Source organism: Catharus ustulatus, chromosome 7 (assembly GCF_009819885.2).
Source record: "Catharus ustulatus isolate bCatUst1 chromosome 7, bCatUst1.pri.v2, whole genome shotgun sequence".
Classification (NCBI taxonomy): Eukaryota; Metazoa; Chordata; class Aves; order Passeriformes; family Turdidae; genus Catharus; species Catharus ustulatus.
The window spans coordinates 17,664,461-17,691,085 of record NC_046227.1 but is presented as its reverse complement, the minus strand read 5'-3'; the positions used below and the strand labels follow the sequence as shown (position 1 = coordinate 17,691,085).

The 26,625-nt window shown below is 39.3% G+C and overlaps 1 protein-coding gene across 1 annotated transcript in view; it reads left to right on the top strand.

The window, feature by feature from the left end:
• MAP3K20 (mitogen-activated protein kinase kinase kinase 20) overlaps nt 1-26,505 on the top strand; it is a 66,831-nt gene extending 40,326 nt beyond the window's left edge. The window contains exons 8-12 of the mRNA XM_033064612.1: nt 2,092-2,178; nt 5,709-5,783; nt 10,986-11,092; nt 17,217-17,352; nt 21,555-26,505. Coding sequence (XP_032920503.1) covers nt 2,092-2,178; nt 5,709-5,783; nt 10,986-11,092; nt 17,217-17,352; nt 21,555-21,923 — 774 coding nt within the window. The 3' untranslated portion in view covers nt 21,924-26,505. The remainder of the gene's footprint in view (nt 1-2,091; nt 2,179-5,708; nt 5,784-10,985; nt 11,093-17,216; nt 17,353-21,554) is intronic.
• The last annotated feature ends 120 nt before the right edge of the window (nt 26,506-26,625 follow it).

Sequence of the window (26,625 nt, the reverse complement as noted above, 5' to 3'; positions counted from 1 at the left end):
AAGACTGCTGATGCAATCATTCACCTTAGCTGATGATTCAGGGTAGCTAATCCATGAGAAGGAGTTGAAACTCCTGTAAAACTGAACATAGAGACATGTCACCATTGGAAGGAAAGTCTTTCTCTATATATTTGGCCTGAATATGAAAATTCCACTGTTGTTAAAATATTTTCTAAACCTGTGTATGCAAATACAAAGCTTTCCAACATCAGACTTTTAGATATTTTGCTTTCATTTATGAGTAAAAGTAAATGATTAAGAAAAATCCTTCTTAATATTGTGTCAAATTGCTGGTTTTCTCTTCAACTATGTGCAGTCTTGGAAGAGTTTTTAGCTAGCACTGTTGGTTTAGGGAGGCAGTGATCTGTTTGGGCAGTGGAAATAAACACTAAAGGTGTCATGATAAAAGAATTCGGTGCAAAATGTTCTGCACAAGCAAATATGCATGAATGAAACAAGACAGCTCTTACAATTTGGTCTTCTGAAAGGAAGGTAGCACAGCAGTAGTTTTCCAGCTCTAGGCTCTTGAAGACATTTAACATGTATTTTAATATGTTCTTTACTTGGAAGGCTATTTAGATACTGCTCTATCTGATGTGCAAACTTGAGTTTTTTCCTCCATAGTTTCATGGTACAGTCCCAATAGATGAGGTTGTTCTGCAAGACTGCTCAACCACATTTGATTTGGTCCAGGAGCCTTTGTTTTACACTGACTGTTTTATACACTGCTTTTTTGTCCAAAGTACATGGGACTGGTAAATTTTTTCCTTTTCTCACAATGACATTTCCTTCTCTATCAGTAGAGAGGTGATAATTTGAGTTACAACTGAGGTGCCGTTTTTTCATTCTGAAAGGATTGAACTGAGGGTAACAGGATAATTGAATATGTCTGTGATAGCTTTGCCCATATATTTCTTATTCTCAGAAAAACTGTTCTTATTTTTCCAAGATACTCTTACCTCTACAAATCAGTCTTCTGACTCAAGCAGCATTATTCAAATAGGTCTATTGTTGGAGTACCCTGTTCACTTGATTAAAGGCCAAACTCTGCTTCATTGCATTTTTTTGCTTGACCTCCATCTGCCAATATTGTTGCATTTGCTTTCTCGTTATCTTCATAGCTGTCCACAATCCATTCAAAATTATGCAGCTGGAATAAACCTGGGCACTAACCCAAACAGTAAGGATATAGAGACTTGCATAAGGATCTTAATGCATTTTGGCAAATCCTGCATTAAAGATTTTTTTGTTGTTTCACTCAATATATAAGCAGAAGAAGAGGTTTGTAGATATTTGCAACAAGATGTGTATATGTAAGTTCTGCTTTTAAAAAAAGGGGACATATACAAGTGGAGGTACAAAGTGCTATTAACTTGGTTGAATTCCAATACGTTGTCCCAATGGCAGAAAAACAAGTTGGATTCATTGACTTGAAGCCTTTTTGTTGATGCCAAACTCTTTTCTACAGAGTAGCTTAGATTCTTGGGTACTGTGTAACCAAAAGGCTTTAAAAAGCATGCAAAATTAGGAGATCTTTCAATATCTAAGGACAGTATGTCAATAAAAACTCGAGTAGAAAAGAGTAATTTTTATATGCTATATATTGCTTGGTTTAATATGATCACATACTTGGAGATAAACAATTACAGTTTTGATTGCAAAATTATATTTTTATGGGCATATCATAGGAACAAAATACCTTTTGGATCATATTCACTGGTTGCAATCGCATAGAAATATTTTTAAATGAAAAATTACTGCAAAGCAAAGATATGTCTGTTTGGAGCTGAGAAGGAGAGGAAGAGTTCATTGTCTTCCCAAGTCCCAGTTGCCAAATGGGAACTTTATAATGTACAAAGATAGTAAAAAAGCAGCCCAGTTTTTCATCTTGGCTTTTCTGTAGAGGAAAAAGCAGAAACATTCAAATTAATTTTGTGAGAGGATCTTGCACACAAACACTGGTCCAAGTTCCTGCAAATGAAAACTGGTTGCCTGGTAATTGGATACAGAATAGTGCTGTATCAAGGTTTAATAATGTATTTAAAATACAAAGTACAGAAATAAAAATTCTTTTCTTTTTTTCTCTTCCAGGTTCTCTGGGAGATGCTAACAAGGGAGGTCCCCTTTAAAGGCTTGGAAGGATTACAAGTAGCTTGGCTTGTAGTGGAAAAAAACGAGGTAAGACTACGTTTCTACATTCAGGTACATAGATCAGAAAACAGTATTGGGGTTTTGCAAAAGACTTTTTCATCTTCTTCAAATTGAAAGTAAGTTCACGCGTATGGAAAGATTAGCAGTAGGAGCTAACACAAAGGGTCAAAGTGATGTTATTCCTCATGAATGGACCCTTTACATCTAATTGTTGCAGCTTCACGTCGTGATGCTGTAGATCAAAAATTGTACAAGTACTGTACTAGTTTCTCAGTCTCAATTGTAAAACCTAGGGGTTTGTTCTTAGTGATGAAAGAAGCCATTGCGTCCAAGGTAGGGGAACAGTTTAACTCCATCTCCTGCGTTTAGGACATCTTTTTACTGGCCGGGAGTTGATATATCTGTAAGAGACCTTCAGCTACTTCAACTTAACTCTCCCAGCAGGAGTCACTATAGTACAAGAAACTGCCGCTTAGATGAAAATTTCAAAAATAAAAGAAGAAAAAATAGTTTTAAAAAAAGAGAGAAATTACAGTTTTGCCACCTACGTTCAACACTACATTGAAGATGAGCTCCTCACTGGTATCGGCAAGGCTGTGGCATAGCTGCAAGCCTCCTCATGCAGAGTCTTTCCATTTCAAAAGCACTTCAGTGGTGTAAACACCGTTTGTACAGTGTCCCCAGCCTCGCTTTTCTTCTTCTCACAAATTGAGGCTTTCAGTTAGTTGGACATGTGAGCGTATAGCTGAACACATAGTCCCTTGATATCAAAGACAGTAACTACATTTAAAAAACATTTAAAGTTGTGACTGTACCACACACAGACAAGCATGGAAATCCTCCACAAAGATGAAACCTCCTCTATCTAGACACAGCGGAAGCTTGGGAAACATTACAATGGCGAGGCACTGGCTGTACAATACAGATTTCTATTATTCTACATAAACTGTTTCTCAAAATGCTTCAGAGTTAAACAGAGGAGTTAGGTTTCCTCCTCTTAGTTTAATGTTTTTTGTTGGTGTTTTTTTCCCTTTCTCTTTTTTCTTCTTTTTGAGGACTGGATTAATTCCAGTGAGTGACACTGTGATATACCAATTAGTTGGAAATGCTACACTAGCAGTGTGAAGATTGTGAATGTAGTCTTCTACTGCATTTATCAGAGCAAGGGGCACAAAGACACTCTTTCTCCTAGTTTAGGAAAAGCCTCACACATCATTTTGAAGGAGGAACCAAAAAGCCTTCCATCAACAGTATTAGGTTCTTGTGCCTACCACATGCAGTTTTATGTAAGGAGTACAGAGTGGCATTGGGAATGTTGTAAAGACCTGCAGTCACATGCTTAAACAGGTCCAAGACTACAACACACATTTCTCTACAGTTTTCCAGAGCAAGGAATTGTGTAAAAAACAGTATGAACAAAATGTGGACGTGACTATTTTAGTCATGACTGAAGAAACCTAAGGTGATATTCTCAGAGCCAGCTCTTTGCTTGTCAGGTACCACTAGCCTGTTGCTACCACTTTCCTTAGAGGGCTGTGAGGGAGCTTATAGGGCATTGCATACTTGTAATTTTTTCTGGCCATGACATGGGTAACATGTCCGGCATAAGCCTTGTAAAACTCAGCTTGTGCTACCTTTCTTCTCAGTTTCCTGTGTCCCAAAACAAGTGTAAGGGTCAGGTTCGACTCTCAGTTCAGTCTGTTGATATCAGTGGGATTGCATGGTTCCAGTCCACAACAGAATTGGATTACTGTTGAGTCACTCCCCCATTTTTTGGACTGCAAGTCTTTTGTTAAAATCAGTGAGGGATTAAGGCCAAAGCATAATCGCATAAGGTGAAAAATACCCTTTGTAAAGCCTGATGCCAGCAAATGGAGTAGATCTGAATGTTTCTATATGGATCTCCTTTGACACTATGCATAATTTCACAGTGTTATTTTTATTCTGGTAGAAATTTTTTAAAACCATTTTTTTTAAAAAAGCAAAGCATGAGAGTTCAAGTTATGCTAGACATTATCTCATTAAAAAATTGCTACTGAGAAATGTATTTTTTATTATAATATGACATTTGGAACCTGCTACCTCTGTATTACATATTAGGTAGGCGACATTCTTCACAAGTGAGACAAGTGGTGATTGCAACTGTTTGTCTACCTCCTGGAACAGTGGGGGTTACAGACACTACTGTAGCAAGACTAGCCAGTGTATTTTTAGGGTAATGACTCAATTAGAGATCAGACACCAGTACAACTTACGCATTGTACAAATTTCTGTGTATTTCCTCCACAGAAACCCTTGCATGTTAAGTTATGACATTAATAATCAGACTTCTGCAGTGCCCTGCCTCTGTATCTCATGTTTCCAGTTCTTACAGGGCTCAAATGCTTTTGGAGCAGAATTTTTTAACTCTTGCTTTTGGCTGCTGTGTCTTGTAAGGCTTTGCAGCTCACACTGCAGTAATGTAATGGTACAGTGACATAACTTGCTCTACTTTACTTCTGAAATGGCAATAGTAGGGCAGATGAGAGGGTCTTCCTGGTAGGTTAGTCTCAACAGGAATGTAATACCTGGTTCTTGCCTCATAAAGGACAACAACCTTTTTCCAGCTTGACCCCTCTTATATTTAGACTCATTTTCACTGAGAAACTGGTTTTCTATCTAACTTTAAAAAATTTATTTATATAATATGAAACATCTGAAGCCATTTAACGGTGTTAGTGAGAGTAGAGGGATCCCCTTTAAGTGTGTAATATTGGAAGCATGTGCAGTCAACTGGAGAGGCTTCAGTATCTCTGTATGTGTATGTGAGAAAGGTTTTGCTTTTAGGCTTTCCAGTCTGGAGGCAGGCTGTTAATGTAAGAATCTTCTAATTTAAAACTCTCAGCAAATGAAACCAAACTAGCTTCAGACTAATTCTCTGTAGTCAGTCCTGGATATAACCAGCAACTCCTTGTCTTCAGTCATTAGGAAATATTTATGAGTTCACTGTGCTCTGTGAGTGCTTTCTGAGATCTGCATGTCCTCATTAATCCTGCTGACCACAGGCTCATGAAACATCTCTTGTGTCATGTAGAGCTTCACTTAACTCTTTTTAACTCACTTAATGTAATCTATATTTCAGCTATTTGTGTGTCAAGAGTGATTATAGTATTGTAGAGCTAGATCATTTATGTGGGAGAAAGGAATTAAGGCAGACTGTACATTATGCCTATCTGACAAGCATCTTAAAATACTATGCAGTAACCTCCACAAATGATGATGTTTTAGTATTAAAATCTGTTTGTCTTGGGTTTTGCTGCCTCTCTCTGAGCTTTCTTAAGGAACTCCATTGGTACATCAGATACATTACTTTCTTATAGGTCTATTAAAATTATTTGTGCTTCTTGCTAGTGTTAGTAATTTTGCTTTTCCTTTCTAGTATGTTCCATTTTTTATATTGTATTTAAAAGAGAAAGTGTGCTTTAATTCTTTGAAGTCTATTGGTCTCATAGGAAATTGCTTAGTAGCAGCTTAAAAAGGAAATGCTTCCAGTAACTTGTATGTTTTCTTTCCATTAGAGATTAACCATTCCAAGCAGTTGTCCCAGAAGTTTTGCAGAACTGATGCACCAATGTTGGGATGCTGATTCAAAGGTAATTAAATATGTGTTTGACTTCTGCACCACCACCCCAGCCTTGTTTTGCAAAGTTAATTAGCATTTCTTTAGGGGCTAACAATCCTGATATAACATCATTGACACATTTCTTCACAAAGATACTGAGGATTGTCTTTTTTCAGTGGGTTTATATATTTATACCTAAATCTCTCTCTCTCCCTTTTAATCAAGAGTTACTATGCTGCTAACTTGCCTGACTACTAAAGACAGTGACAGGAAATATGGTAAAATGGCAAAATGTAGCCATGGAAAATTGTGGGTTTTATATTTTCTTTCAAAGGTTAATACTTAATCCCTTTTGGATGTATGTGAGCATCACGTTATGAAATACAAATTTCAAGGTCCAATTCTGTGCCCTACTTGTGTTGAAAACACAAGTGTAAGTAAAGAATAAGTTAATCCATAAAACATGGGTAGGAACAGCAGTAACACATTCTAAATTAACGTTAAACCTTTCCTAATCTGTTTCCTTCGGGCTTGAATGCTGAGCTCTATAAAGACTGTACTGTAATAATATGGTAATAGCAGTGCTGTTTAACCATGAAAACAGAATAAAAAGTTAAAAGAGCCACACCATTGTCACTATTAATCTGCTGCTACAAGGAGGGGATTAAATAAGTATTTTATACAGTCAAAGCTTTTGTAGATTATGAGAGCTACCTTCTTTAAATGGACTTTGCGACCATCCTGTTGTACATAAAACTGGCTGAAAAGAGCCTGTGGGCATACTAGCTTTAGTACCAAGGATTAACATCTGTTTCCTTTGCCTATGAAAATATTTGAAACATTGAAGAATAGTTAAGCAAAGGAAATTGTGCTTTTTTCTCAAGTAAAGGTACCAGGGAGAGCTTTGTTTCTTTAAACTCAGGAGAAAGTTAGCTACTACTTCAGAGAGACTGAGATTAATTCCAAGACAAATTAGACCATATAGGCGCTCTAAACTAGAATTTATTGTCAAAGAGTAGCCACAGAACAATAATATGAAAAGGAAATATCCATTCTTGGTCTCTCTTTTAAAAGCAAGGGGTTGCTTTCCTACAGAATGGATCGGGAACACTGAGATCCATCAACATGTGATTTCCACATGAACAGACATATAATTGTCATTCTCTTAATAACTCCTCATATCCTCCCCACAGAAGGGAGGGGAGAAAAACGCTTTGAGTTTTTGAACCTAAAAGCAGGCTGCTTAAGTTCTAGGTCAGTAATTACTGAAGAGGACTTTGAGTGCCAACTGCTTATCTTTACTAACTGCTCCCAAGTGTCAGCATCACTACCAAAGGCCTCAGAAAAAGAATTATTTGAGCTTCTTTTCTGTAATTGTAGCACATACTAGATCAGCTCACTCTGTGCCTTGTTGGAGCCACATCCATAAATGTCCAAAAGACCGCTGCTGTTTCTCAAGGAGAGGGAGGGATTTGCTTGTTGTTAAAGAATGATGCTTAACCATCAGGCAGAGTTCTGTCTGATAATTTAACTGGGTGTGGGCTGGTTCCTTGGGACATTGTTCCCAGAGGTATCTCTGATGCATACAAAGTGTGAATCTCGTGTGAGATGGGGTTTTTTCTGACAGTCTGCTCTTCGCTGGTTTTTTTCATGCAGCTCTCCTTCTGTTAGGCAATTACAGCTTTGTTCACATGACTGAAGTGGAGTAATCTGTGGTCACAATTTGGACATGTGACTGACTTATTCAGTCACGTGCTGGGAAAGGTTCACTGCTTACAGCTCTCAGAATGCTTTGATAAAGGGCTGTGTGGCCTGCATGAACCAAAAGATGGAGCACGCTCCTCTGAAATACTGCTCTGTGTAACGTTCCCTTTTTGCCAGGATTAGCTTTAGAAAATCAGATCGTTGATGCATGAACAAGTTACTGAAGGTCAAGCAGGGGTGAGCTTGAGTATGTCAGCTGCTCAAAAGCAGTTGCTAAGGTGCATACTTCTAGCCTACAAAAAGCATGAGGTAACTTTTGGTGGCTTGCCCCTGAGAAATGAGGGATATGCATTTATGATGGGGCTAAGGAATATACTTGGAGAGCTTCTGCAGAGCAGCTGGAGTGTCAGACACTGCTCACACTGTAATTTCTTCATGGGAAGAAAGTTATTAATGTTGCTTTGAATTCTTAAGAATTTCTTCACGTGGAGAAAAATATCTCTGGTGCTCCATGTGATACTTGAAATGGTAGTCTTTATGCAGTTTAAACTGCTAGTTGGAACAAATAGTTCACACCTTAAAATTTCTACCAAACAAGGTGCTTTTGCTTGGGTATTAGGTAATTGTAGAAACAAGGTTGCTCATCACTGATGTCTTTGTTTACTGGGGTTACTTGCTTTTGAGACGTGGGTGAATAATTCTTTCTCATTTCATCTGTTCCTTCGTTTTCTCTCCACATCAAAGATGTTTATAAATTATGGAGTATTTTAATGGAAATCAGAAATCTGGGAACAGAGAAGAAAAAAAAAATGAAAGACATATGGATTAAATATCCTGGCTTTATGCAGACCTATTCAGTAAGAAGTACTGAGTGGAAGGAAACAATGAAAACATTAGCCAGAATTATTTCTAGAGGGGCATATATTTTAAAGATTTCAGTATGAGACATCACAGATATAAAGGGAAACAGTTTTCAAAGGCGACTCATGCCTTGATATTTTAAGAATCCCTTATAAGGGCTTTCTAGAAAGTGCTAAGCAGTTATCCACTGAAAAGAAGATTTTTATTTTTTTTTTAAGTTTCTCAGCTCAGGCTCCCAGATTCACAAATCACTTCTTGCCAGTTTTAACCAAGGTACCACTCTGCATTTAGAGTGCATTTATTAAATCTGAAATTATCCTTTCCTAGGGGTAAGAAACCAACAACACCCACATGACAGTGTAGGCTTGTGCCTTCCTGTCAAGTTTGTCTCCATGCAAAACTGTTACCTGTAAATCTGGCAGCTGCAAAGCTGGCAGGGTAACTGCTGGCTGTTTACAGAATTTGCACAGCCAGAATGTACAGTACTTTGGCAGTACTGTGTGACTCTGCATTTGTTCCAGCTCCAGTTGCACCAACTCAGCAGCTCCTTTGCCTATAGTGCAGAACCCACCAAGTGATTGTTGCTGCCTCTCCCAATCAGCTGGTTGATCCTGCTCTTAGGAAAAGCCCTGTTCTGTGCCACTGTCTCCACTCTGGTTGCTCCAGGCAAGCCTGACAGTACAGTTGACTGTGCTCACTTAGTGTCAGCCTGGCCCTATACTTCCCTGTACACCTGAGAAAGAAGGAGCAAGCAAAACTCACAGAAGTGTTTTGTAAATGATCCTGAATAGTCCATAAAATATTGTAGGTAATTCAGCATGGGAATGTTTGCCCTTGGTGTCTTCCTGAAAACAGAATTTGTTTTGTATGGGCACATTATGTACCTGGCAGTCTGCTGGACAATGTGCAGCAGTTGTAGTACCCTGGTAAACTGCAGGAAGCCACTATCTCTTGTCTGGCAGCTTCCTCACCATTTGGGAGGCCCTTGAATCCCTTAACAGTTCACTGGTGTGGTTATAAGAAATGCAGCTGTAGCAACAAAAAGGCTGTGAAGGCCGGTCAAAGGTTCTTCTGCCCCAGAATTGCACTGGAGTTGGTGGTGGTGCCATGGATGGATTTTGTGCTCTGTGCCCCTGGTGCTGCCCACTCCTGACCAGGGAAGTTCAGGCTCTTCCCAGGGTGTGTTCAGAGGATCTGCTCAGCTGTGGCAGGTCCAGCACCATCATGCACGTGGAGAGGAGGACAGCTGCCTCCCCAGCTCCCTGTAAAGGCAGGGGGGCCCTGCTGGTTTCCATACAAGGCACTGTGTCACCAGTGCAAGCAAAATGCTGTTTAACAGGTACCTGTTGCTGTGAAGCTCTGCATGCCCAGTGTGCTGCTCTCTGCATGCTGGGCTGGGGAACAAATTGCATAAACACTTGTGGCTGGGGCAAGCATGTCTGAGGCAAAGAAAATCTCTATAGCTCGCTGAACTGCCCATTGCCTGAAATCATGGAGGTGGACCAAAAAATGACAGACAAAGCCTCCAGTTACAGCCGAATAGTGCAGCATTACAGTATAAGAGAGCTTGTCTCTTTTTTTGTTACGCATTTGACACTTTTTCATGCTGTTTGACATTTAAAATAAAGAAATTGTCTGTCTTTTATAATGTGGAAATCACTTGGATCTTCCTGAGAGAGACACCTCAGCATTGTTCCTAATTGTTTTTGTGCTCCCAAATTAAAATGCACGTTTTAATTGCGGCATCTGTAATTTTAGCAGAAATGGTATAATTAAAGGCACGGTAGAGAGAGAATGTGCATCATCCCCTTATTATGTATCTACATTTTGTTTCAACCTTTTGTCTCAACCTTGTCTGGGGTCTGTCAAACAGACTAACAGAGTCAGCGCTCTTTCAAGAAACACATTTAACTGGCTTTTTCAGTTTTCAGTTATTATCCTACTTCAGAGCTTCCCCTTGGGACTAAGGGAAAAGGAATTTAAAAAAATAAACAGAAAAGTTTTAACTGCTCTTTCTGACTTGTGAGCACAGTGGGTCTTGGATGGAGAGCCCTGGAACAGAAGAGCACAGAGTCCACTAACATGGGCTTAGCTGCCGAGCAAGACATCCTTCTCTAGCCTCAATCTTCACTTCTTCCCTGGCTGCTCCTGAAGTAGCTAAGTGAGAGTTTTTCTGAAAGTATCTCCTCTGCAAGAGGAGAATTGCAGCCAGAAACCTGTTTTTGAAAGGCAGCTAAATGGCTTGTTCACACACCAAAGAGTTTATGTTAATACCTGTAAAAGGCCATCTGTATAATTACCAGTTGCTGATAGTCCAGCCTTCTCTATTTGGAAGCATTTTCCCTCTTAGCTTGAGAAAAATTTTTCTTTCAAATTAAGAATCTAGATGATTATTGATGGTTCTAATGTTTAATACTGTTTTACTAGTAGACATGGGAGACAGCTGAAGGCTTGAGTCCTCTAGCCTGTGTGACTCTTCTCAAACTTCTCTTTAATGGAAGAACAAAAAGAAACCATTTACAGACTTACAGTCCTTTTGAAGGATGCTGTGGTCAGAAGTGTGGCAATTCCTGTTAATTGTGGTGTTTCAGTTGAAAATTTCCTGCAGATAGTTTTAGTAGTTTTGTATGAATGCAAATGCTCTGTTTTGGTTTTCTTTTTTCTTCAGAAAAGACCATCCTTCAAGCAGATTATTTCAATCCTGGAATCTATGTCAAATGACAGCAGCCTTCCAGACCAGTGTAACTCATTCCTGCATAACAAGGCAGAGTGGAGGTAAGTTTTCTTTCTCCTAAGATGATACGATGCGGTTTTACATTGAAATGGTATGAGTGGTTTTTTTTCAGGAAGACATCAGACTCCAGTGATGTACTGGTAGAAAATATGTGTGCTTGAAGTATTTTTAGAACATAACTTACCTTGTTGTTTTTCAGGAATGCCCAGAATGTTGCGAAACTTGTATTAGGAGCCAATGCACTTAGCTGTACCCTATATTTATTATTACACTGGTTTAGGCATCATGATATTTATGGTTTTGTGATTCACATCTTAAAACCAATTACAAGGTTTCAGTCAATAGTGTGGGGGCAAAAGAACTCGGACAACATGTAGGTTTGATGCCATTTTCATAGAAAGTGTATTGGTGATGTTAGTATTAAAACCAGAAAAAGAGAATGGGCCTAAACCTCCCTCCCCTTCCAAGTCAAGCCTCTATTTGTATGCATTTTGCCATTTGTAATGTGTTCTCTCCCTTGTATCAACTGTGTGTTTATATGTCCAGCATATGCCCAGGCCAGTCCTGTTTTTACATAGTGTTCTGGCATTGCTTGAGCATATGATTTTAGCTATTGCTGATTGTAATTGCTATTCATAAGTGATTATAAATGGAGATGAGGTTTGAGACAATTTGATTACATTACAGTTTTGCAGTAAAACTTCCAGCCTCTTCTTTGGAAGGTGCCAAAACTTCAGAAACCTGTCCCTGAAGCTTGTGGGTTAGAAAACTTGCTGCTTCCCAGTACAGCTTGCTGTTTGAGATGGAATATTGAAAACAGATCTGCAAAGGGAGATGATTTTTGCAGATGATCGTGTCTCAGTCTATATTAAGAAGCGTTGGCTTTATGCCAAATAAGCAGGGAGCAGAAATACCGAAAGATTCCCTGCATCGAAGAAACAGGGCCGGGTGGAGGATGGGGAAGAGCACATGGAGCTTGTGTCAAACCCGGCAATCCCGCGTTTCTTCCGCTGCCTTGCCAGGAAAGGCAAGACGTAGATTTTTAATTTGGCGAGTGGAAAATCTGAGCTGTCGCAGGGACGCCCCCGGTCACACGGCGGGGTATAAATAGCCCGGGCCGGGCCCGCCCCGACTCGGCCGCGCCGGCGGCCCCGGGCCCGGCCGGGCGGCGGGGGCTGCGCGCCATCTGCTGGCGGCAGCGCCGCACTGCGCCCCGCGCCGCCCCCGCGGGGCCGCCCCGCCGAGCCCGCCCTGCTCCGCTCCGTGCTCCTGTCCCCACCGCGGGCTGCCCTGCCGAGCCCGCCCTGCTCCGCTCCGTGCTCCTGTCCCCACCGCGGGCTGCCCCGCCGAGCCCGCCCTGCTCCGCTCCGTGCTTCTGTCCCCACCGCGGGTCCGCCCCGCCGAGCCCGCCCTGCTCCGCTCCGTGCTCCTGCCCCCTCCACGGGGCCGCCCCGCCGAGCCCGCCCTGCTCCGCTCCGTGCTCCTGCCCCCTCCACGGGGCCGCCCCGCCGAGCCCGCCCTGCTCCGCTCCGTGCTCCTGTCCCCACCGCGGGGCCGCTGCGCTCAGGGCCCCGTGCCAGTGCTTTGCGGCCTGGTACTCTTGTTGGGGTACTGAAGTAGCACAACTTCATGGCCACCGTTGTTCATGCAGACTCTGAGCATCGTGTGGTGGGTGTGAGAGCAGACAGAACAAGGAGGGTTGGAAAAAGTACACCCTCCTGAGGGGTTACTTGTAACAAAAATATTTATTTAAAAGATGATTGGTGCTTAAAGAGACTGCCTGAAGCAGACACTAGACAGTGTTGAATGAATAAAGCAGGTATTTATTAAAAGGTTTTCAAAGGATACACCTTGGGCAGTACAAGAGCCTGGCCATGGCTCCACCCAGGATGGACGCAAGATGGATCCTGGTTGCGAGTTTTCACACTTAGATAAGTTTTGGTCCATCCAATTACAGCTTCAGGTTATGAAGTCTCATCCTTCTGGATTGCTTTGCTGTTGTTTGTACTTTTTGGGCCTGAAGCTGTAATGGCGTCCTTGGTTCTTGGGCTGGAAAAGGATTATGTTGTCTAGCTAAACTGTGAGGAGAACTAGTTAACACTTCATCTGAAGTTCAGAGCCGCTCACTAAGGCAGTACAGAGTCTGAAAAATACAAAAACTAAAACTTAAGACAGCATGACCAAATACTCAAATGCCTTTAGGAAAACTGAATAACTACTTAAATCCTGCCAATTTAGTAAAATAAAAGCTGTACTAGCTGACATTTGATAACAAACATTGTTTTACTTAATGTGCTTATTTATTGAAGTGTGACTCAAGTATTTCTTACAAATTTTATTTTGATATGTGATATTATCTGAATTTCTCAGATGAGGAATATCTGAAAAGGTGTTAATGAAAAGCCATACAGCAGCAAAAAGCTCTTTGGTACTATCAAGTAATGAAAAAACTTCTTACCATGGAGACTTGGGTTAAAAATAAATGTGGCATTTTTTCTGGAAGAATGACTTGGAGACAAGGAAATATGAGAGAAAATAAAAATTGGTGATGGGACATGATTTGCCTGAAAGCAAAGATGATTTTTTAATTGAGCCAAAATGAAAATACAGTGTTCAGAAAGAGCACAAATCATGTGGGCACTTGCTTGGAAGCTGGAGGGGTGCTCTCGTATCCAAATTCTGGTAACGGCTTCCTGCCCTGATGCGAAAGCCATGTCTGTGTGGAAGCTTTCATGAATGTTTAGCCAAATAAACAGAAAGTATGCAAAAACCAAAATTTGATACCTGAAGTAGATGAAAGATGCATAAAGTGATCCCAAAGGATAAACTAAAAGAGACTAAGTTTGTTACTAAAAACAATTGCACAGAAGTTTAATGTATTTTAACGTCTGCATTGAAAAATCTTGCTTTTACTGATGATTTTTTTTTCTGTGATTTTTTATCCCATAGTGATTTGCAAAGAGATAGTGGAACCAGCAGCAGGGAAAGAATGAGATGTATTACCACAAAATAGGGAATTTTAATGAAGCCTGGATATCAGAGCCCTGGAGAAGGGTGGGCTTGGGAAAAGCAAAAATTATGCTTGTTCCTTTGAGGGACCTCTGAATTAATGATCCAGATACTGCACTTTCACAAGGATACTGCACTTACCAAAGCAAATCAAAGCTCAGACAAGCTGGATTGCGTTTTTACCCACTCTTAAAAAAAAAGGCAAGCTGAGGTTCTTTTTGTATAGACATGCCAAAATTGTAGCTATAACAGCAAGTAACTGGAGTCTTCAGTATCACTGGGTGGCTGGCATGAAAACTGAGAGAGGGCTGAGTCTATACATGACTGATGGAGTTGATAACACAGATGATGCTTTGACTTACCTTTATAATGTGGTCCTATTTGCAACATTTTCTGATATTAATATTAATAGTAATAGTAATATTTATATTTTTATCTGCTCGTATTCTGTATTTCCTTAAAATAACTCAGTGTCTTCTTTCCTAACTGGTCCACATGTTTGGCACATTTTTATTATTAATAAAATAGGGGCACTGCCTTATGCCTGAGTTGCATAGGTCTGCCCTATATTAAAGTTCATATTCTGTGATCTTTTTGGAGTCCTTTCTCAAGTCACTTGTATTACAGTCAGAAAAAATTACTGTACAAGTAATGATGTTCCAGTTCAGTGAGAGATGACATTCATCTGCATTTAGTCATATATGCTAACTGCATCTTTCCTTCCATCCTCTCCCCACGAGTGGCTGCTCCAATGATTAAAATAGTTTATTAGTGATACTTAGATGAGTGTATTGGTAACAATTCAAGACATATAAAGAAATGCCAGTCATTGTTTTTAATCTGCAGATGTTTATCATTATAATTTCTAGTAATGCAGTATTTGATCTGCAGTGATACAGAATTAAATTTTTCTAGAAAAACCTGTAAACTCACACTACAGAAGCAAACAAATCCACATGCCCTACAATGTATAATGTTTCAAGCTGCTTCATTTATGGAGTAAGACTCATTAACTGGGCAATGTACAGTAGCTTTCTCTTTAATTACACAGTTTCATTATGCAGTGGATTTTTTTTTCAGAATGCAACTGTTTTTGCAGACTAACCTTTTATTATAAGAGAAGTTTCTGTCTAATGAAGAGAGATAATTACAGTACAAAACAGACTTTTGACAGAAAGAAAACTATTGTTACCAGGACTCCCCTAGTGCATAATATTATTTTAAAAGAGAATGTAATTTACATATTTAAAAAATTATAGAGTTGTGTGTAAGTAGCAGCAATGATGAGAGACAAACTAAGAAAAGCAGTGCTTGCAACTGTCCTCAAACTGCTGTTTCCACAGTAGATAGCATAGTTCATGTTGCACCTGACAGAAAGGGTTTATGAGGAATATGGGTTTCTGACTTTTGATCTGGTGCCTTTTAGTTTGTTCCCTTGTTGTCTCTTTATTATGATGTGTGACCACTTTCTACTCAGCACGGGGATCAATCTTAATCTATACATGCCTAAATATCATAGAGAATTTTTCTTGAAATCTGAAGCATGGTAATTATGAGGGGTATTTGTTCTGACCATGACATAGAACAGCTCACTCAGCAGGACTCAAGTGTGATAAATGCCATTGCCCCAGGTGGCTGATTTCTGCAGTAGAATTAAGCAAAGTTTGCTGTAGGATTTGCTGGTTATTCTAGCTCTGAATCCTTTAACTGTACTTTGTAAGCCATGCTCTCTGACAGAGATGCCTTATCAAAATGAGAAATCCATAACATTTGAAATAGTTCTATTATTTGATTTGCTTAAATAGACTCTTTGGATATGCCATTTTCCCACACTGAGAGGCTGAACTCTTTTAGTGGAGAAGAGTTTAATCATTTCATGCCAGGACAGAAGATTTACAGAAACAAGTACTCTCTTTCTCCACCCCAAATAGAAATTACAGCTAACTCTATTAGTCCTTCTATTTTCTTTTTGAAAACATCAGAAGGAGCATATTTTGTTCACGGTGTATTAACACAAGAAAAATAGTGTGGAAGTTGGAGCAGAATATTTGGCCTTGCAGAGTCCAAATAGCTATCTTTGGAGCTCTCTTTAGGATCTCTTGTCTTCTTGGGAGCTCACTTTTTCAAGGAGAAAAACAAAACATTGTAATTGACTTCCCACAACTGTCAGGATACAGGTGGCAGGCAGTGCACAATCTCCCAAACAGGCACAGAAATGCTAAATGCAAATACAACCTCTGATACTAATTGGAGATTTTTCTTTGGCTCCCCCACAGGCAAAATATATTTCTGAATCTGGTGACAGAATTGTTCTTCACCTTCTGTGTATTTATGTAGTGCAAAACTTGTTAAATTCTTTTCTAAGAGCAGCTCAGTTCATGTGTTTAAAATATACTGTCCATCAGAAAGTATGTCAAAGGAAACTACCTTGTTGCAGGAGGTATGTGCAGTGGAACCAAATAAGAATGGTATCTGCAACTTCCTCAGAGTACTGCCTTCATTTCCTGCTCTTCCTACTTTTCATAACTTTGTGTGTTTGGTGAGAAGGAGAGAAAAGTAAATCACATACTTTTCACAGCTGTTCCAAACTCGAGAAGCTTGTATTTGTAACCATTTGTAGTGCTGGCTCATATAAAAGTTTGTATTTTTGCTCTTGTATCTTCACCTAAAGAAACAGGAAGGCAAATGGGGAAAACATCCCCCCACAAAATTATTCTGTGCATTTTGAGTGCAAGTCCAAAAGCTATTTATAGTCAAGTTATAAACCCAGACAAATGGGCTTCTTGGACTGCCTGTATTGTGTTGCTAATGCTTGTCCCACTACCAGTTCTTAATGCAGTTTCTTTATGGATCAGATCATGTTTCATGATGTTGGGGGAAAAGAAGGCATTTTCATTTTTTAAATGTTTTTGTTATATGGTATTTTACTCTTTTAAATGTTATTTTTCTTCAGCTGAAGGTATGGTTGTCCTGAGATATAAACATTACCATTTATTCCTATAGCTGTGAAAGACTTTGCATTTGGTAATTAAATGAACTGCTTGAGTTAGTATTGTACTTTTCAGCCTTTCACATTTAATTAACATTCAAGTGGGAATTATGAACAATTTATATCTGTCAGGAAAAGACAAGACGTAACAAATTGTCTCCGTGCAGATGTGAAATTGAGGCAACCTTAGAGAGACTAAAGAAACTGGAGCGTGATCTGAGCTTTAAAGAGCAGGAACTAAAGGAACGGGAGAGACGTTTGAAGATGTGGGAGCAGAAGTTAACTGAACAATCAAATACTCCTGTAAGTAGACAATAATTCAACCTTTCATCTTGTGTCAGAAGTATTTGGAGCTTTGTCTATATAAATCTCAAGATATACCAAAGAAGTAGTGCTCCTGTTTTTAGTTGTTCCTTTGGACCAGTTTTATTGCATCACTCCAGATAACATTTTTTAATTTCACCTGATACATTAGATACCACATATTACTGATAGTTCATATTGTGATGTGGGCATTTTAAGTAGTGTCCCATTGTTTTATTTTGAGTTCTCAGCTTTAGAAGTTGTTTATATTCAATAAATTCTTTTTTCAACTAGGAAGTTGTTGACTTTATAGAACGAAGGATTTGGTCTTAAATGTAAGAACCATTTGTATCTTGCAGAAGGCATGTTGTGAAACTTACGCAGATTTTTTTGATTCTGTTCTTTCTCTTTGAGAAGAAGCAAATTCCCATTCTGGGAAAAGGAGGTCAAAATTTGATGTATTAATTTAAGGTTTTGTTAATAATTATAGTTAACATAACTTTGACTGGCCAGTTACCAGCCAGCAGAATTCCCACATTTCTGTTAGTAAATTGAACAAAAAACCTTCCTTGCATTATCTTGAATTTCTTAATGAAATACTAAGCTCTTAACCACTGATTGGCAGAGGGAAGACCACAGGGTTAGTGCATGGCAAGACATATTACAACAGAGTTGTTAAAAAAAATGCTGTGATACCTACTTGGTTTTAGAGCACTAGCTAAAACAAATACCAAATTGAGATTGCAGTAATGTTACAATTTTTCTTATGCACAGTTTTTTCCTACTTACAACCTTGATTCCAGCCAGGCCCATTTACATATGACTTGTTTTTAAGGCATAGCTTATTGCTGTTCTTTGAATGAAGTTGCATTTATGTTCCAGCTGTGAACATGCAGTAATGAAATCACAGAGGATAAATGTTTTCCTGTGTGCAGATTCTGTATGTTTTCAGTAGATATCTGTGTGCCTGCTTTAACACTTGCAAGATTCCAGTAACTGAGCTGTGGGCCATCCTCTATCCTGAGCACAGCATGAGACACAGCCTTAATGAGCAAACCTTTTCACCAGCAAGGCCCTAGGGTTTTTTTATGCTGTACTTGCTTATGACTTGTACTTTTCACTTAGAGCTGGCATTGCTGCAAGAATAAAGCATTGTGCTAAGGCCTATTGTGCTAAGCATGAACTGTCTTTCTGCATAGCATTAACCCAACTCTCCTATTGCATTTAAATGTAATTTCTTCTATTAGAGAAATATAGGTTTGTTTTTTCCATACATCTTAAGTGAATTGTTACACAGAACATATCTTTTTAAAAACCCTTTTATTGGAAAAAATTTGACATACTGGAGAAAACAAAGGGCTTGTTCAAGGAGGATTGTTTTTTTCATAGCACTGGTTACACATACAATTATATTGTAAATTAATAGTTGTAAATAATTTGCAAAATATCTTTGGGCATTCTGTTTGCAAACTGTAACCCTTGGAAGTCAAGCATCTGTCTCCCTCCATTAGTTCAGACAGTGTGTGCTCAGCACCATCAAACTAGAGGGTTACAACAGAGAGCTGCAGTTTGATTTTAAACCACCTTGACTATAAAAGCAGGAGTAAAGATATGGCAACCAGACACATCTTAGAGTTCCCACGAGGCATAAACCTGGTTCTTAGCCAACACTAGGCCTTGTTGTGTCTTAGCTGGTAGTCTTGTCCGTGCTCTGTGTTCTGCAGTCACCTCTTCGCTTGGATCTGCTGCAAAGACCAGAGGCCAACAGTGGTGTGCAGGAGTAGAAACTTAAACCAAGTGACAGGAGAACAGCTAAGCTGTGTCTGCCACTTGATTCTCCAGTGTTGTAGGGTTGGTAGAAGCTTCATCCAGCATGGTAGGTGCATGAGTGGCAGGCTGCTTCTGCTCGAAAGAGTAAAGTATAGCTTCACACATATCAGCATGAAGGAGGGATGAGGCCAGTATTTAGAAATGCTTCTGTACATTTCTCCCTGCTCTTGTTTTCATCCTATTTCTACTGCATCTTATACAACAGACACCTTTGAGTCTGATCTCTGCAGATTCCTTTGTGCACATCTCCAAGAGCCTCTAGCACAAGGGAATCTTGAGCCTTTTGGTGGAGTAAAATATATCCACAGCTGCCATGAAATGGGAGACTTTCTTGAAAGAAGATTTCCCTTTACAAGGCTAGCGTATGTATCTAAGATGAACATCTCATTTAGAGGAAGACAGTGAGTAACACATGAAATCCATATATCACTTGTGATGCCCTGTACCTGCTGGTTGTCATTTAAGAACCATGGAATTTAGGAGATTGGTGTCTCCCAGCCATTCCTAAGGGTCTCTTCTGATAGTCATCATGTGCAGTGTGTCACTATTACCCCTGTCCTGTCCCAACAAACTCTTTAAAGTCTCCAGATAACAAGATAGCAAAATATTGAGGAAGTAAAGTGATTATAACTTGCAAGATGAGCCATTCACAACTTACCCAGTCTCAGATATTGAACAGTCAATGACCCAGAAAGGTGTTTTAGTGGAAAGCTGATTTGCAGTTTTGTTGATTTTTGTAGGGAATTCTTCCCATATGTCAGGGGATGCTCTTCTGTGGGTCTAAAATGACTGTAACTACCTGGGAATGAAGCATGTGTGCTAGGTCTTGTTTTTAAAGGATTCCTTCTTTTTATCAGGAAGAGCTTTTGGTAATCCTTGATCCAACTAGCATGCTGTTGATGGTGTAACTAGGGGTTTTTGTACAGCCAGGTGTACAGAAACTTAGCTGCAGGTTCTTTCATCGTATAGCAATAGGATGTATGGAGAGTACTTAGGGCACCCCATTATCCCAACTTCTTGGTTTTATTTTGGTTTCTTAAACCCTGATCACTAACTTTACTTAACCAGAATGCACTAGTAAGTCTGTGTAAGTAGGGAAAGGTCAAGTGAAACTGAAGACAGATAATGTCTTTTTTAATGATAGGAAATTAGTCTTTTTAAGTGGTTTTACCAAGAAGTGGGCACTCTTGAGCAACCCTGGCTGTGAAGCCTCTTGTGTTACATACCAAGGCATCACCATAGTCACCCTTGTAACTGTTGTGATCAACTGCTGTTGACTCCTCAGTCACTTTTCTGATTGGGTTAAAATAGATATGAAAACCCATGAACTTTGGGTAAGTAGTTTTACAAATGCTTTGGAAGGAAAAGCTAGTGCAGGTGTTTATGCACAGCTCCTTTGCTGTTGGTTTAGTAGTGTCTCAGTTTGACACCCCAAGAGAAGTAGGCAGCTTAATTTAGAGTGAAACTCCTGAGTTTTATTCCCTGTGAAACATAGGCAGACATGTCACAGAAGTTACTAGCCTGGCCACTCTGAAGAGGCATTAATTATTAACCTGAAGAGGGCATATTTCATTTGTTGCTACAAACAGACTGGGTCAGGAGAATGCCATTGTCTGTAGGTGAAGATTAGCAGAAATTTAATATGATGTACAACCAATTGACAAGTATCTCTTGATATGACTAAAGAAAAAAAAAAGGAAAAAAAAAAAAAAGCTGAAGAAGCTAAGAAGCTGACCCACCACCCCTCTTCCCCTGCCTGCTTGTCCCTGGGATGGCTTCTGAAGGTGTGGTGCTGGTGCAGGCTGGAGGCCAATTCTCCTCTCCTTTGCATTGGTGAGGGACTCATTTCTGTTTGTGGCTGTTGCAGGGTGACCCTTTCTCTCCTTTTGAGCATACACTCAAACCAGTCTGCTGCTACTTTCATTTCTGATATTTAGGGGCTGCTGCTTCTGCATCAAACTGCAGAGCTTGTTTGGATTCTCTGGTCTTAACCTGATTTATTCTTCAATCCTGAAAGGTTGAATTAAGCAACTCCAATTGCCTTAGAACCAGTGCACCTGGTTGGGAAATGTCATATTCTGTTTTGTGCCGTACAAATTGAAGGATTGAAGAGTTTGAACCTTCTTTTGTCATGAAAGCTCTGTTGCCTGTGGTTCTTGCCATGCCACTCAGTGATTTTGCACTTTGGTTTAAGAACAATGACCCCAGAAGGACTCTATCTGTTTTAATGAATTCTTACTTGACCTCTGTGTTAAGATTCACTAATCATATGCTTTCTGTTGATTGCTGACTAATCTGGTGGTGTCTTTTTCCTTGATTTTTAAATTGGTTCTAACTTTCACTTTTGCTCTGTCCTTTCCTCCTTTAAATAGTTTTTCTTACCTCTTGCTGCAAGAATGTCTCAGGAGTCTTACTTTGAATCTAAAACAGAGGAGTCAAACAGTGCAGAGATGTCTTGTCAGATCACAGCAACAAGTAACGGGGAGGTAGCTGGCATGAACCAAAGTCTGAAGGCCTTGATGATGACGGGCTTTGGGGATATCTTCTCTCTGAACCAAGCAGGATCTGTCCTGCATTCTGGAATGCAGATAAACATGCAAGCCAAAAAGAATTCTTCTAAAACCACCTCTATGAGAAAAGGGAAGAAAATCAACATGGCTTTGGGTTTCAGTGAATTCGACTGGTCAGATGACGATGATGATGATGATGATTTTGATGACACAGATGATAGCAGTGAATGAAATAAGTTGTAGAATTAACCCTGAAATCGTTTCAGCAAAGCAAAACAATAAAGTTTTAGAACAAGAATCCTGTCAGTTTGGTCTGTTTAAATCCTGTAAAAGAACGAAAAACAAACAAACAACAACAGCAAAGATATTTACCAGGCTGAGCATATTTGTATGTAGAAAGATATGTTTTTGTTTTGATTGTGCTGACTTATTTCTACTTTGATGAAATTTGGAACTAAACTTTCCAAGCTAATTGAGATTATTACTATTTTATGATTCTATCTGTAATTCGTAGTGCCTGATTACAGAAACTATGGCTTGATAAATCTAAGATCTGGAAACACTGGGAGAAACTTCAATGCCATTAATGTACTTCAGATTTTTCTTTTGTGTTTTTTGTCTTTTCCCTTACCCCTTTAATTGTCAGTCACATGCATATGCTTGTACTTCCAAATTTGCTATTCTCTACATCCATTCTTTCTTACTGTTGTAGTGAAGGGGTTTGCTGTGTTTCTAATTTACAGCCTTTTTCTAGGCAGCATTATGGGAAGTCACAAATAGGTTTATAGGAAGAGAGAAGCTGGGTGGGGGGGACAGGAGGGGTTAGGTAAATATATAATTTAAAAACTGAATAGCAGCAGAACCCAGATAATCCCTATTAGTACATGATTTGTATAAATGTTCTTTTTTTCCTCCCTCACGTGTATGTGCATGTGTATATAATTCACTCTCGCAAGGTAAACTGCAATCAGACCTCTGCATCTATTATCAGATATTGTGATCTAGAAGCTAATTTTCAGTTATGTTGATGTGAATCCATGAAGCCTCATTAACTTTGATGGACTTATTCTTGTACCTGAGAGCAAAAATCGGTGTTTGTAAATTTTGATTCTGTTGTATCTGCTAAATGGCATGTGCCATCCTTAGGAAAGGACAAAGAGAAGCCACTGTGACATTTCTGCTTAGGACCTACTCCTGTGGCATGTGAAATTCTCCATAATAGAATCAGGCAGTAATGTCAGAATACTTACTAGCCTCTGCATAACTGTTTTTTGCAGCTGCATTACTTGTAAAGTATTGTTGCTGCTGTTACAACTTACCATAAAACTCAGTGTGTAACAATCCGCTGCAATAATTGCCTGCCAGGCAGTTACACTGAGAGCATTGAGGATGTTTCTCCTGATGACCCCTTTAGTGGTGATGCAGAAGGAGGGAGGGAAACCAGTGCGAACACAGATGCAGGTTAGAAAGGAAAATGTTGTAAAATATTTGCCAAGGAAGAAGAGCAGCATTTCAAAAGAAAAATGTTACTGTGTAGTTCAGCAGTAGTGGGAATAAGCCATCAAAATTCCATTCTCAATTACTGGAAGGGTTTCTTTTGTAAAACTTCTGGTTTTGAGTGGCTTCTTTAATTATAGGCTTGCCTGTTACATAGCTCTAACCTACATGTTACCGTGTTTTGTGGATAGCTTAGAGAAAAATTGATACATTAGATACCAGCAGGCCTGAAATCATTACCTGTTCACTCAACAAAACAAAGTGGGCACCTCTTCGAGTTGTGAGAAAGAATTGTTTTATCCTTAAGTGTCAGCACTGGTCTGGTCACCTGCAAGGCACAAATGCTTGCACTTCAAGCTGGCCTACTCCATTCTGTTTGCACAGGAGCAGACCCACCCGAGATGTGTAGTTCCTGCAGGATGTCATTTAAACTTCTTCCAAACACTCCCAAATCTATTGACTTAAAACTAACCATCTTGTATCTGGAAGCTTTTCTCATGATGAAATTATCATTTAAATGATGCAGTAAATGTTCAAAGTATCCCAAGAAGAAACTTCTTTGGCTCAGGTGGGGATGAGTTCTTAGTTCCATCAAAACAACCCTATTTTAGGGAGAAAAAGAGACTTGGAAGGGCAAATAATGAAATGGAAATAAGATCGAATAGCCTTTGCCAGTGTAGATTTGTACTATTTTTGTAAGTCTATGTCTGCTAACACCTATAGCAATGATACTATTTTTGTAACTACCACTTTGCACTCAGCAAAATTTGATAGATTTGTGTAATGTAGTATGTGCACTTTAGTTCTTAAGATGTGTATCATTGTGCATAAATTACTGTACCACATAAGCAGTGTAGGGTTGTACAGCTGAAAACAAAATTTGGTTCAGTACATTTTGAGTTCAATAACCCCAAAAAAATCTGTTCCTAACATTGATATTTTACACTTTTTTGGTGTTTGACAATCTTGGAGCACTTCATGCACGTTTCTGTTTGTGTGAGTTTTAACTGAATTTGTAAATTCACTCCTTAATCTTTACAGAAATAAAAATACTTTTTAGGTAGTATGACACAGATTTTTATAGCTGCAACAACACAGGGTTTAAGTCTGTCTTCAGGGTTTTGTGCTTACCAAAGGATGTGACTTATATCAGCAAATATCAGAATGTGGTAATGTGCTTGTAGTAATTTCTACAGTCTGCTTGTTTTAGTATTTTTTAATGCAGCAAGGTGGATTTTTTTCCCTTTGCCTTTTTTCCTCATGTTGTTTCTCAAAGCAAGTTAAACTATATTAAGGGAAAATTTAAACTCTTCTAAAACTTCCCTGTGCACTTAAAGTTGCAAAGGTGGCCTCTGAATTATAGATAAGGTGACAAGGTCTTCTGATGCAGGATATTGGCTGTGCTTACTAAAAAAGCAGTGGCATTAATTGCATTTTTACTTTCCTGTGATGAGTTTCACACCAGGTATCTCCAGTGTACAAGCCAGTTATCATATGTGAGAATCAATGTGTTATTTCTGCCTCTGAAATGCTTCTCAATAGATAAAGGTGTTGAAAATGGCTCTGATGGGCAGGTATGGTGTTTGGAGGAGGTCACAGTATTTAATCTTCCACACCTGATTTTGCTCTGCAGTGTATCCCTGTCTATCTTCTACCTGTCTCTCCACCAAGTTATACAAATCTCCACAACAGTCCACAGCCACAGAGTGTGTCAGTTTATGAAAGCATTAACCAAACCCAGAAGGCATTTCTCTGGCTTCTCTGGGCCAAAGCCAGAACAAACCACTAAAAGCCTTCTTGTGCCTTGTAAAACTCTCAGCTTACTGGACCCTGCCAGGCCTTTGGCTTCCCAGTTTCCTCTGTCTTCCATAAAGCCTGAAGGTATTTCCAGTAAAATAATATTGATGGAGGGGAAAGGTATGAACCAGGCCTGAACCTGGCATTTTTACCAGGCTACTGTACTGCAAACATTAACTTAGGTGAGTAAATGGCCTCAGAGAAGAATGGGGAGGATCGACTTTTAGCTTGCTTAATGGTCAGCTGGGACCAAGACAGGATGTCCAACTCCCTTCAGTAGTGGTGAAAAAAAATGGAAATGGGACTTAATGAAGGAAAACTTTTGATCTAGTCATTTTGGTGATGATGACATCACCAATTTCTTGGAGTAGCAGGTGCCTTAAGGTACAGTGTGTAGGTGTGCTGCATCCCCAGCCATTGTGTGCTCCCTGACATGGAGCTTGGCCCCTCTGGACGGGAAGGGCTTTCTGGAGGTGAGGTCTGGCATGGCCTCTTGTCATAGTCATGTTCATGGCTTGTCATTTGCTTATCATTCCAGAGGTTTTCTTAGATGTTGATTCCCTTTCCTTCTGGGTTTTAAAGTGTTTATTCTGAGTTAAATACCTGATGCAGTACTGATGGATTTTGCTCTCAGCAGTAGCAATAGATCTGTAGTATGCATATAGTTGTTAAGTACTGAGCAGTGTTACTGTGTGTCTTTAGTGCTGTGCATCCTTTATCTGTAATCAGGCAGCTTTTACAGGTTTTTAATAAGACCTCTTGACTTGACAAAGGTTTTAACTACAGTCCTAGCTAGAATGTTCAGGTAGAAAAAGTAAGTTCATTTAGTAATTTTCACAGCCCTTAAAATGCACTGGTAGGAATCTGGAGGAGAGACCTTTCCCCTTTCCCCCAGACTTCAACTTAGTGTACACTGTAAAATCTGCACAGAGATTTCTGATGTGTGAAGATTTAATTTTAAAACTGTAGAACCAACAACTTTCTTTTAACATTTTATATTGTGTGCTAAATACTCATATGCCTTTTAAAGTCATAGTCCACTGCATTTCTTGCTTTTGCACTACTGAAGAAATTTTGTACTGAATACTAGGAGTCAATGCTATTTACACTTCAGGTTTGAACTGATGAAATTCAAACAGAAAATATTTTCACAGTGTTAGAAAACTTAATTTTCCCTTCTGAAAAAGCAAAGCTGAGCGCAATGCCTATGCCAAGACTCTTGTGCTGTAAACTGAATATATCATTTGTGTGGTATATGCAATGTTACACTTCTGTGTGGTAAAATCTTGCAGTGTCAGTTATCCTCTTTATTGCACTTGACATACCATTACTTGTTTTATTCCCACTGTGGATTCGATTTTCCAGTGTAAAACCAAAGCAAACAAACAAAAAAAAATCCTACAATGTATTCAATTTCCTTGATTGGTGTCATAAAATTTCTTTTGGTGTGAACTTTTCCCTTGCTTCTCTTTTGTTCCAAACTTCTATTTTGCAATAAACATTTTGACAGTAAATTTTATGCATTTGTGTCACTGTGTAAAACACTGGTGTTCCAAGAGGTTCTTTATTGTCTGCTGGTTTAAGTCACTTTTTTGTATTACTAATTGTGTGACATTTCTCCTTTATTCTCCCATTTAAA